Genomic DNA, 13,101 nt, shown 5'->3' on the forward strand with positions numbered 1-13,101 from the left:
GGTCGCATTAGCGATGAAGATTTTTCAAAGATTTCTTAAACTTCGATATAAATAGCAGATTGAAATAATCCTGCTGGAAATCGGATCAACCTTTTGAACGGAAATAACTTGCTGGAAATCGGCAATCAATTCTTTTGACAGAGATAATTAATAATTTAGCAATGCCAAGTATTCTCTTCCTTCAGCAAGATAGTTGGATGTTAACGTGTTTTTAAAATTGATTCTAATTGGATGAGGATGAGAGAAAGCGATGTGATTGGCTAAGAACCAACGATGCTGTTCTCCTTGTTTCATGGCAAAAGAACAATTCACTTTAAAACACAATCATTTTGGAGAAACACATGAAAAGTGTCAGACGTTACATTGAATTCCCTTTCAAAAAAGATGAAACCGATGAGAATAATTTTGATCTTTGCGTTCGTTCTGTTCAGTTTATTGTTGGTTTTCGCCAAGGAAGATGAGCTTGAATCACAGCAAAGGTAATCTGAAGGCACATTACGTTTTTAGGCTATATTCTTCAATTAGATCAGTTCTCTCGATAAACGACGACCTCCTTGCATTGAGAAAGAACGCTTGGTAAGAGGAAACGATTATCCCAGATAATAACAGACGGTGTTTTTTTTTCTTCCAGCAACGACCTCGTAAAACGAACGACAAAACCAACCTCTTGTACGGGGCTTCGAGGATTGCCAGGTCGTGATGGTAAGTGGCCTTGCTTTGAAATATCTCATGCTACCTCAATATTTTTGTACGCAGAACATGTATTTGATGTCTCTCAGTATTTGAATGATTACAAAAATTTGGCAGTTTGAGGAGAGGAAGTGAAACCACTCGATCTCACCAAGATTGACCAAAACACAATACCACAATAATCTTGCTGCTGACCACAGTCATATAGTTTAGATGATAAAAACCATTGTTGTAATATGAAATAAACCCAAATTTGCCCTATTGTGTTCCAAGAGCTAAACAAACAAGTACTGCAGTGGCACTTAGTTTTTGACACTGAAGAATTTGAGTTACACGAGACATTGACCAGAACAATATAAAATATTTCGGAAAATTTATCAGGAAACTTCATTATTGACTAAAGATTTCATTTTCAGGTAAAAATGGCAAGAATGGTAGAGATGGTAGGGATGGTAGAGATGCCACGTTACGCGGTAAGTAATCACTGAATCTCACAATTAGTTTACGACATATTGTATTTATATACGAATAATTACTTTCGTTGTTAGGTGAACGCGGAGAAGCTGGTGTTCCCGGACCACGAGGCCCCCCGGGGCCGCCAGGAAAACCACCAGGGGGTGTGGTGTACACCAGATGGGGACGGAAACATTGCCCTTCGAAAACAATCGAGATGTATTCTGGTAAGAAATCCGCTAATTTTCCGTCATGGATCTTTTCAAATCAAATCACCCTATTTAATTGAATTATCATCACAGGTGTGATGGGAGGATCATATTACGATAATCCTGGTGGAGCTTCAAACTATGTCTGCCTACCATTGAATCCGATTTTTGACAAATACGTCGATGGGACTCAAGCGTCAACGCTTATACACGGTGTCGAGTATCAAATTAATGGTGGACAAAATAAAATATTTCCAAACACCAATATTGTGAATGACAACGCACCATGCGCAGTGTGTCAAGCTAAATCACGTGTTAGTCACATGATGATCCCGGCCCGTAATGTGTGTCCTTCTGATTGGACAATGGAGTACAAAGGTTACCTTATGGCAGCACATTATGGTCATAAAGGACGAACCCAGTTCATTTGTGTTGATGGTGATCCCGAGGCAACACATGGATCACACGCTAATACGGATGGAGCATTGCTTTATTTTGTCGAAGGTCATTGTGGTCATTCTCTACCATGTCCACCCTACGTTCATGGCAGAGAGCTGACCTGTGTCGTCTGTACACAGTAACTAAACCCACAAGGATTTTTCATTTATCTAACATTTAAGGATCGTAATTCAACATATTCACAAAAACTTAGCTATACACATAAGCACAAAGTAGAAGTTAGCAGTAAGAAAATATATTTTTACCTAATTAAATAGAACCTTTCCTATCACTTTCTATACTCCAGCTCTCAAACAAAAAAACCCTTTTTCGTTGATTTAATATTTCGATGAAATTTTGCTTTTATATGGGTAGTTAATGTTTGGGGGGATGGTTTAAGCCTGGACAACGTTTCGGGGGTACAACCCTATGAAAGCTGTGTTTACGGAGTAATCTAAGTTGATAGCCTCTATGTCACTGATACATGGTTAAAAAATTATGACTGGTTACAACCCTTGGAGTTTTTCTGTCTAGTCCAGGGGCCGGTTGTACGAAAGCTGGATAGCGCTATCCACCGGACAGTGATTTTTTTAAGCCGGTTTTCCACTAGCGATAATTTTCGCGCGAAGTGACATTTTACTTTTGTTTCAGAGCTCTCAACTGCAACCATCTGGGACAAATTGCTCAAATACAAAGGAATAAATTCGCTTCGCGCGAAAAATATCGCTAGTGGAAAACAGGCATTAATCGTTCGAAAAATGCTCGAAAAGCGATAAAAGTTCATCTTTGGAACAGACAATTGTTAAAGAGACTCCTCGATTTACGAATACTAAGATTTAATCAAAGTTATAATTATGGCAAACAACAGGTGAGTTTAAAACGATTGAAAAAATTTCTATCCAGTGGATAGTGCTATCCGGCTTTCATATATACAACCAGCCCCAGAAAGCTAGTTATATTTCACGTATATATTTTCACCCATTGCCTCGAAATTGCAAGCGGCCGGAGGCGTTTTGACAAATGTTGCGTACAATACTGGATTTAATTACACACAAGGTAACTCACCTCTGTATCCATCTCTGTTTTTCCACGCAAATTCAGTTAATGACTTCCGCAAGTCTCAGTTGATACAAGAATAGTGACCAACTAATAATAAGGAAACAAGGGTAAAAATACTTGAAATGTGCAAACGGTTCCACATGGCAAAAGTCAACACCTTGTATCTACGTGTCATAATATTTGTCTTCTTGATCATCTCTGCTTGGTATAGATAATCAGTGAGGTGAAAGCCAAAGCCATGGAAGACTTCTTTCGATCTGCAGGAGCTATCGCCGATGAAGTTCTGGTTGCCCATTTCACAAATGCCCCATGCGCTGCTGTTCCTGGAAAAGACAGAAGACAAGACCACTGGGGCCCAGTGAACTGGAGTTTGAGGTTGACGAAGTAAATATTTCATAACAATGTCCCTCAATATCAGAAATCTTCAATGTTGACTGAAGGTTCTATTTTCAGCGAAAGATGGTAGAGATGCCACGTTGCGCGGTAAGTAATATATACGGAGGGATATTTATATCATTATACGCGAATAATTGCTTTCGTTGTTAGGTGAACGCGGAAAGGCTGGAGTTCCAGGACCACGTGCCCCACGCTGTTTTAATGGGTCAAATGCTTGTCCTATGTAACATTTCCAGCATGTTTGGCGCTCATATACAAACATTAAACAATATAACCATGCTTTGGTTATGATGTCAATTGTCAAATATTTTGATATGGATAACCACGCTGTTTTTATGGTCAAATGCTTGCCCTATGTAAAGTTTCAAGCATGTTTCGTGCTCATAACAAACATTAAACAATATAACCATGCTTTGGTTATGATGTCAAATATTTTGATATTGATAACCACGCTGTTTTAATGGTCAAATGCTTGTTTTATGTAAAGTTTCAAGCATGTTTCGTGCTCATATACAAACATTAAACAATATAACCATGCTTTGGTTATGATGTCAAATATTTTGATATGGATAACCACGCTGTTTTAATGGTCAAATGCTTGTTTTATGTAAAGTTTCAAGCATGTTTCGTGCTCATATACAAACATTAAACAATATAACCATGCTTTGGTTATGATGTCAAATATTTTGATATGGATAACCACGCTATTTTAATGGTCAAATGCTTGCCCTATGTAAAGTTTCAAGCATGTTTCGTGCTCATATACAAACATTAAACAATATATTAAGCATGCTTTGGTTATGATGTCAAATATTTTGATATGGATAACCACGCTGTTTTATGGTCAAATGCTTGTCCTATGTAAAGTTTCAAGCATGTTTCGTGCTCATATACAAACATTAAACAATATAACAATGCCTTGGTTATGATGTCAAATATTTTGATATGGATAACCACGCTGTTTTAATGGTCAAATGCTTGTCGTATGTAAAGTTGCAAGCATGTTTGGCGCTCATATACAAACATTAAACAATATAACAATGCCTTGGTTATGATGTCAAATATTTTGATATGGATAACCACGCTGTTTTAATGGTCAAATGCTTGCCTTATGTAAAGTTTCAAGCATGTTTCGTGCTCATATACAAACATTAAACAATATAACATGCATGCTTTGGTTATGATGTCAAATATTTTGATATGGACGGCCTTTTGAGATGTCGTTATTCACCTTCTTTGGATTAAATTTTCAATTTGCATAAGCTCGGGTTTAAGCAGGTGGCAAACAATTGGATCTGAGACTGCTTGAAAGTTATGCCTAGTTTCCTTCCATTCAGTCGTTAGCTGTCGTTACATGTCTTTCCGTCTCTTTGGAATAATCGTGAAAGACCGATAACGAATAATGGGAAGAATCATGTCGTTTCCTGTCTTTTTATGTCGTTGAGATAGGATTTGTTCTATCCGAGCGACACTGTCGTTTTCTGTTTCTCTCAGTCGTTATCGGTCTTTCACGATTATTCCAAAGACACGGAAAGACATGCATGTAACGACAGCTAACGACTGAATGGAAACTAGGCATTATGTATGCGGTCCTAAAATCAGCACATTGAGCAATGTCATATTTAGCTACTGAGCCTTCGACCATACCCACTCATATCATTATATTACATTGACAAACGCAATTTTGGGCCGCCTATGACCCACTGCGTTTTTTGGTCTCTGCTAGATACCCGTACTTCTTGCATTCTTAAACGGGACGCTGCGGGTTTTTGTATAATAATATAAGTTGGTATCCACACACGATCTAAAAAAAGAAATCCCAAAAGATTCCCAACTGCTCCACAAAATCCCGAGATCTCGGTACGAATCCCGAACTTGGCAACGCTGTTAAAGGAGAAAGTTCGAAGTGACGAACTTTGTCGCGAAAAAAAAGTAAATTTTCGGATAAGGATAGGTACGTGAAAGGTACGGAAACTGGTTAGTAGTTTTCATGCATGCACCCGCAGTTAACGAAAATGCTACCACAGATATCTTCTTTGTGCCGCAGATGAGGTTAGACATGGCTGGACTTTGCTCTTAAAATCTTAAGAAGTTGCTTACTAACATCTTACCGAAAGTAGAAAGTTACATCAAAATGGCATAAACTTAAAATCTTTCTATAAATTTCGGAGATAGTTTGGAATCCAAATTAACTTCAAATTCGATAAATATATTAAATAATACAATATCAATCACCTATATTCCGTTTACAACAGTTAGTTCATAATCTCCGGTGATAGTTTGCCAGAACATGCCGCATCATATGTCATTTCATAACGTAGTAGGACGAGTATTTTACAGGTAAATTTGTATCTTTACCGCGAAGTTGCATTGTGGACATAAGTTTCGTAAATCTATAGTTCCATTGGATCTATTTTAAACATTTCAACACGTAACTGAACTGAAAATTCTAATTCTTTCGTCTATTTAAAGAAATGAGTGATTTAGCCCGCTATTTCACGACCGAGGAGTCTTTCAGCATAAGAATATTTGATTAGCCTTGTGGCTTCGGGACGAAGAATCGAAGAATCCTTGATATTTTTCAATTATTTGCTATCTAACTTTATCGCTTGAAAAATCATAATTGTTAGCTGCCAATATTGCATAAAAAGAGGCTAATTTCCAACTAATATCGTTATGACCAACATAATCTGACCGTAGCTACTCCTGGTAAAGCCCCAATTTAAATGCCCGCGACGATTTTATTGGATCGTTATTGATTCACGTGATCATATTTCCCAATTTGATTGGATGGATTTCGAGTAACATGTTAACGTCACGTCACCTTTTCGATCTGGATTGCGCATTTAGTTTTGTGAAACATGAGACGCAGACCTTCACCGGAGTTAAAATATTTAACGAAGGGATCTTGGATTGAAAGCCACTGCATCTGAGAAAAAGAAAGGGAAAACTATTGGCCCAGCCAAACGAATCGAGGAAGAAACAATAAAATATTTAAGAAATAGAAAACATTTTCCGTGTTTCTATGCAGTTTAAAAACACGCGTGGGAGTTTCAATTACAAATTCTCATTACATTATCCCGCTTGTGAATTTTGGCGGGAAAAGTCACGTGTTTCTATACAGTTATAGACACGCTTCTCCACCAATCGGCCGGCGCGTACTATAAATGTTAAACTCACTTTGAGCAGAAGACATTTCCACAGTCGCGGCAATGGTGCTTCCTTTCTCGCATTGAAAACTTCACATGACACCCGGTACAGTTGAAACTGCTCTCGTCTTTCACCCAATGATCGGCAATCCGACCTGCGTTACAGACCAACTCTAGTTTATATTGTGTTCGTAATAAAACACACTGGCGGGAAACATAAACTGAACTAGTCTTAATATTCTTGTACGTTTGCATGGTGACAATCGATAAGTAATTAAGCTTGTAGGCTTAATAGCTAATTAGGCTAATTATGCTTAATTAGGCTTAATTAAGCTAATTGCTAATACTATTGATAATTAGGCTAATTGGCTTAATTAGACTTGTAGCTTGCCTACAAGCTTAATTATTTACTGAAGTAGTCGTCTAAGAAGTTTTATGGAATATACCACCAACCTGCGGTATCGCTTACGGACCAACTATAGACGCGGCCTCGGGCGTCTCCGACGAACAATTTCTTATGATCTCTACGCGAAAACAAGAAACAGCAAAAATATAAAAAATGTGCACTTCGTATCAAGCCAATAGACCACTTACAAAATAGACCATCTTATGATCTGGGTCACAACGAGGAAGTAGATCAGCGTACTGAGATTAGTATAATTGCCAAGTTTGGCTGCAAAATATTATGTAGTACGGAAAATATAGCCATGCAAAGTAGTCAATTTTTGTATACTTTTGTATTATGGGCAGAAGTGTGTGACTATTTTATTAAGACTTTTTTTCCATAATACAAGAGTACACAAAATTTGCTAGCTACGCTTTGCTATGTCTTCGGTACTTTCACAGCCAAACTTGGCAATTTTACTAAGTTTAGTATGGCCTTTGCGGAAATTCCTTTTTGTCGCCTAAATCATAAGTTGTTCAGTGATGCCCGGTGGTCAAATGCTCTGCCGATCTTACTTGGATATAAGCATTGCGGTCACGGCTGCTGGCATGCGGTTATCCTCACGAGTGCATGCGGTATGCATGGTCAGCTGTGATCTCTTTACCAGTCTTCTTTTCCATACGGCTAAAACAAAGAATACGATAGTTAGTGCGTTGTTCCTTAGCGCAGAATAGTCCAGGCCGGAAAGAAGTTGTCCAACAATAATTTGCAATGGTAAAAATAAATTTAAAAATCCTTTCAGCATTTCTGTGAAAAGACTATTGATCACATATCCCAATTTGATTGGATAGATTCGACTAAGATGATCCTAATTTTGGATTGCAAACTTGTGATGCAGGCATTTTGTTTTGGAAAGGCCTAAATGTGGAAGGATAAGCTCGGGAAACCGGAAAGGATCTACCTGGTTCAACAGGTTTTTCCTGTTTTACTGTTGGAGTTTCGGAATCGTCGATGATTACGTAGTCTTCTGAAGGACTGAGGCTCTTAGCAATGTCCTGCCCAGGAACAGTTAATTCGTTTTGCTGTAATTCGGTCTCTTCCTCCGCCTCTTCTGCCGCTTCTTCTGAAGAGGAAATTGTGCTTCTTGATCCTTAAATGGAAACACCACGGTTGATTTCAGCGTGACGGGAATTATTACGTTATTAATAATATTAGTTCATTAAATTCGTATGGTAGTAAAAATTGAATTACATATCATTATGATAATAGTATTGAATATCATACAAATACTGAATTATTTAAATAAGATTAGAAAATGACTACCAGTCTACCTAAATAGGCCTAATATAAGGTTGTATACAGCAATAATGGCAATCTCGTACCCAGGGTCTCCTCTGAAACTGATTTGATAGATTTGAGATCAAAGTCATCATATGAAGACCATGGGTACGAGGTTGCGAGTTTTTTATAGTATAGATCAGTCTAAGATTAAAATGTAAAATGAAATATATGTATTTTACTATAACAAAGTCAAATATTTGTTACAGTAAAATATAAAGTTACAAAATATGTTACAAAATATGTTACAAAGTAATATGTTACATTTATATGCAATATGTTACAAAATATGCTACAAAGTCACATATTTTAACTACTAGAGCGAAATGTTAAAAAATAATTTATTGCTATGAATAAATACGACGTTCTGGTGTGGTTGGAGAAGGACGGAAGGTGCATATGGTGTCGTAATGAAGTTTAGAAATAGGGAAACAAATTATGTTGCTAGTGTAAGAACAATTATTGCACTTGAAAGTTTTCGTTTGACAATGGGGGTTACGAACAGGCAAAGCCAACCCGTCAATTAACTATAACATCAACATACCTTGGTCGCTCGTCCTGGATAATTTGGCACTTTCTTCAGAGAACTCCACACTCCACATCTTGAAAGAAAAGATAAGAATAAGAGAAAAGTAGATGCGATTGTCTACCTTTGATCGATGTGAACGAGGAACTATTTACGATATCCTTATTTCTATGCGACATACAGTATATCTGGGACGGTTGTATGAAAGCCGGAAAGCGCTAAAATTGCTTGAAAAGCAATAAATAAGAAAATGTTTTCTCGTTCTTCAGCTTTGGAACCAACAATTATTAAAGGGGATCCTCGATTAAGAAATACTAAGATTTAATCAAATTTATACTCAACAACGGGTGATTTTAAAGCGATTGAAAAAAAAACACTATCCAATGGATAGCGCTGCCCAGCTTTAATACAACTGGCCCCTTGACTATTAGGCCTGTCTCAGACGTCAAATTTTTCATTGGCCGAACCTTAAACGAGCCTTTCGAAGTTCACCATCTTGTAAATTCTAAAATATAGACTAAAGCCCACTTTACACTACACTCAATCGGCACGGCACGGCTAAAAATATTCGTATCGGTGGTCCCGAACCCAATTTTATTAGTGTTCAGGCTGCCAAAACAAAGGCAACGGCATTTTAGCCGTGCCGTAATCGTGCATAAGTAACGACCCATAAATCGGGTATAAGTAACGACCCTTTTTTACGAGACTAACCTTAACCACTCCGTCTTGATCCCCAGTGAGTATCACGTCTTCATCCCATTCAGACAACTGAAAGAAAATAATCGAATCTTGAGAAACTATCTCTGGCAAAGGCGGACGCACCATGCAACCTACATGCCGTAATTATTTATTCTCGGTTTGATAACAGACGATTGAAGAATAAGTAGAGATCAAACTCGGCATATAACTTAATTTGACATCTTTGAAAGTTTATAAATATATTCCATGCAGTGAATTATTCAAACGTTTTTTCTGATATTTCAACAACGCGTACGGGGAGGAAAAGATAACCCGGATGGAGATTCTCGCTAGAATGGCAACCCTACAGTTAAGTTTTCAATTTTCATCACAGGTGTGATGGGAGGATCATATTTTAATGATCCTGGTGGAGCTTCAAACTACCTCTGGGCTCTGTCTACCTTTGAATCCGATTTTTGAGAAATACGTCGATCGGATTCAAGGGTCGACGTATATGGACGAATCCAAGTTAATTTGTGTTGATGGTGATCCCGAGGCTATACATGGATCACACGCTGATACGAATGGAGCATTGCTTTATTTTGTTGAAGGTTATTGCAGTCATGAACTACCATGTCCACCCTACGTTCATGACAGAGAGCTGACCTGTGTCGTCTGTACACAGTAACTAAACCCAGGAGGATTTTTCGTCACTTCACTAACATTTAACAACACTAATTTAGTATCATCAAAGCTGCACAGTTAACCTCATAATAACCATTTGAAACAATGAGACAATATTAACACAAAAAGCACCTTCTCTCCTACCGAATATATCGCATTTAATAGCACATTTTTACAACCACTTTATCGCATCCCATATGTTATCATTGAATAAATCACTAAAACCTCTATGATCATGGGTTAACCAGCGTTAAACGACATCAAATCGATTTGTATACGGACAATATTTCATATTAAAAGTACACCTTAATTATCATGTTCATACAACATTCAATCCTAATTTGCATCAAGGGTAAATAAGATTTTCTATGCAAAGTACTTGTAGCGTGTTTTATCCTGTACAATCCGCTCAGCAGAGCATCACCCATGCATTACATGCGACACGAGAAATACTCCAACAGGTAGTAAAAATACTGCACAATCGCCTGACTGTTTTACATTGATCATTAAATTTCTAGGCAACTTTAAAATCTACCGAAATTTTGGAAATTATTATCTTGTTCAATCAATCCTGCTCAGAATCGAATCCACAATTTGACACAACAGGAAAGGTTTTAACAAAGGTTTAATTAAAAGAAATGTAAATATCATTCTTCCAAAAATGTGAAACATTTTCTTCCTTCAGCAAAGTAATTCGTAAATAAAATGTTCACGTGGTTCCAAAGAAGATTCTGATTGGATGAGGTTGAGAGAAAACGATGTGATTGGCTAAGAACCACGATACTGTTATCTTCCTTGATTCATTACAAAATAATCGTTTATTTCGAAACACAATCATTCTGAGGGTTTAAGTTGAGAGATATCACACGTTATATTAGATTTTGTTTAAAAAGATCTAAACCATGAAGAATATTTTGATTTCTTGCTTCGTTCTGCTGTGTTTATCGCTGGTTTTCGCCAAGGAAGATCAACGTGAATTAATACAACGAAGGTAATCCAAAAGTTTATTACGTTTGATTTTAGCGAACGATGTTCAGATTGGCGGCTTTGTCAGTTCTCTTCAAAGCTGTTTGCTAGTGTAGGCAGACTGTGCCTAGCTTGGAGTGATAGAAAGATCTCTTGGTAAGAGCAAGTGATTATTCCAGATGATAACAGACGCTGTCATGTTCTTTTCTTCCAGCAGCGGCCTCGTAAAGCGAACGACAAATCCATCCCCTTGTACAGGACCTCAAGGATTGCCAGGTCGTGATGGTATGTGGCCTTGTTTTGAAATATTCCATTATTTTACCTCAATATTCTCCACGATTTTGAGAAATTCTTATATCACGCTGTCAAATAATTAGCTCAATTTAGGCTAGAGGCTCCAAATAGGCTCCAAGATACCAGAACTTGATATTGTTTTAAATTCCGTTTTCAGGAAAAGATGGTAAAGATGGCAAAGATGGCAGAGATGCCTCGCTACGCGGTAAGTTAATTACCTTGAGTCAAATTGAAGAGTTTCGCCACAAACGACACGTCAATAATCTACCAATTGGTTTAGAAAATATATTCGAGTATTCATATGCAAATGAATCCTTTTTTGAAAGATGATTGTTGGAATTGAAACAACAATGTTTTAGAATGACAGACATTTGTACAAAGATGATTTATAATTGATTTTGTTTTTCAGGTGAACGCGGAAGAAAAGGTGCTCCAGGACCACAAGGCCCCCCGGGGCCACCAGGAAACGCCTCGCGAGGTGTGGTTTACACCAGATGGGGACGAAAACATTGCCCTTCGAAAAGCATCGAGATGTATTCTGGTAAGAAACTATTTCATATTTCACTCAGCCACAATATATATTGTATACGTAGATTTCCCTACATCCTTCCTACGTATGTCAAAGGGACTCTTTCGTTATATGATTTTGAAAGCAAGACCGCTTGGCAATTATCTCTAATTATTGATTAAAATTACATTTGTGCACCGTTGAGTTAAGTTTACTCGCACCTGCGAAATCAAACCTTTCAATTTGCCTTTTAAAGAGTTTGTATATTCCTGGAATTCTTATTTGAAGAGAACTGTTTTGCTGGTACGATATATAACACAAGACGTTATGAGCTAGACTTTCTTGATATTTAAGAATGAAAACAAATAATTTAGGGAACAGCAAGCGCACAGTGAACTTTTTCATTACAATTACAGGTGTGATGGGAGGATCATATTACAACCATCATGGTGGAGCAGCGAACTATCTCTGTCTACCATTTAATCCGATTTTCGAGAAATACGTCGATGGATTTCAAGGATCGGCAAATATTCACGGGACAGAGTACGAAGCAGTTGGTAAACAAAACAAAATATTTCCAAACACCAATATTGAAGATGACAACGCACCATGCGCAGTGTGTCAAGCTAAATCACGTGTTAGTCACATGATGATCCCGGCTCGTAATGTGTGTCCTTCTGGTTGGACAATGGAGTACAAAGGTTACCTCATGACCGCACATTATGGTCACAAAGGACGCACTCAGTTCATTTGTGTTGATGGTGATCCCGAGGCTATACATGGATCACACAGAAATACGGATGGAGCATTGCTTTATTTTGTTGAAGGTTATTGCAGTCGTGAACTACCATGTCCACCCTACGTTCATGGCAGAGAGCTGACCTGTGTCGTCTGTACACAGTAACTATATTTAACCTGCAATGATTTTTCATCACTTCACTAACATTTAACGACACTAATTTAGTATCATCAAAGCCGCACAGTTAACCTCATAATAACCATTTGCAACAATGAGACAATATTAGCACGAAAAGCACCTTTTTTTCTACAAAATATATCGCATTTAATAGCACGTTTTCACAACCACTGTAAAGGCTTTTGTTGCAATAAAATTAGTCGGAAGCCGAAGATGACGTAATGCTGACGTATGCCACACGTATATGAATATATTGTCAACTGATGTTTCGAAATCACAATTAAAAAATTTAACTATTTATTACATTAGAGCTTTGCTGTCTGTTAAATAACATAACTTGATGAAATATTTCAAGCGCTCATTAATCTCTTTAATTCACGAGCATTTCAGCTAAACTGTTTCAAAAGATAAT

At 37.5% G+C, this 13,101-nt stretch overlaps 2 protein-coding genes across 3 annotated transcripts in view; one reads left to right on the top strand and one right to left on the bottom strand.

Annotated features, from left to right (window-relative positions):
- Positions 1 to 384: 384 nt before the first annotated feature.
- LOC114525080 (short-chain collagen C4-like) lies at positions 385 to 1,933 on the top strand. Its single transcript, XM_028546289.1, has 5 exons — positions 385 to 479; positions 632 to 702; positions 1,107 to 1,163; positions 1,239 to 1,370; positions 1,446 to 1,933. The coding sequence occupies exons 1-5, from the start codon at positions 385 to 387 to the stop codon at positions 1,931 to 1,933; spliced, it is 843 nt and encodes a 280-aa protein (XP_028402090.1).
- A 3,395-nt stretch (positions 1,934 to 5,328) lies between these two features.
- LOC114525137 (WD repeat and FYVE domain-containing protein 3-like) overlaps positions 5,329 to 13,101 on the bottom strand; it is a 73,478-nt gene continuing 65,705 nt past the window's right edge. For both annotated transcript variants that reach the window (XM_028546352.1, XM_028546351.1), the window contains 7 exons: positions 9,355 to 9,411; positions 8,662 to 8,719; positions 7,741 to 7,929; positions 7,355 to 7,463; positions 6,848 to 6,918; positions 6,426 to 6,549; positions 5,329 to 6,174 (listed from right to left, as the gene is read on the bottom strand). In XM_028546352.1, coding sequence (XP_028402153.1) covers positions 6,066 to 6,174; positions 6,426 to 6,549; positions 6,848 to 6,918; positions 7,355 to 7,463; positions 7,741 to 7,929; positions 8,662 to 8,719; positions 9,355 to 9,411 — 717 coding nt within the window. In that variant the 3' untranslated portion in view covers positions 5,329 to 6,065. The remainder of the gene's footprint in view (positions 6,175 to 6,425; positions 6,550 to 6,847; positions 6,919 to 7,354; positions 7,464 to 7,740; positions 7,930 to 8,661; positions 8,720 to 9,354; positions 9,412 to 13,101) is intronic.

Source organism: Dendronephthya gigantea, unplaced genomic scaffold (assembly GCF_004324835.1).
Source record: "Dendronephthya gigantea isolate DGI-Jeju-01 unplaced genomic scaffold, DenGig_1.0 000033F, whole genome shotgun sequence".
Lineage (NCBI taxonomy): Eukaryota > Metazoa > Cnidaria > Anthozoa > Malacalcyonacea > Nephtheidae > Dendronephthya > Dendronephthya gigantea.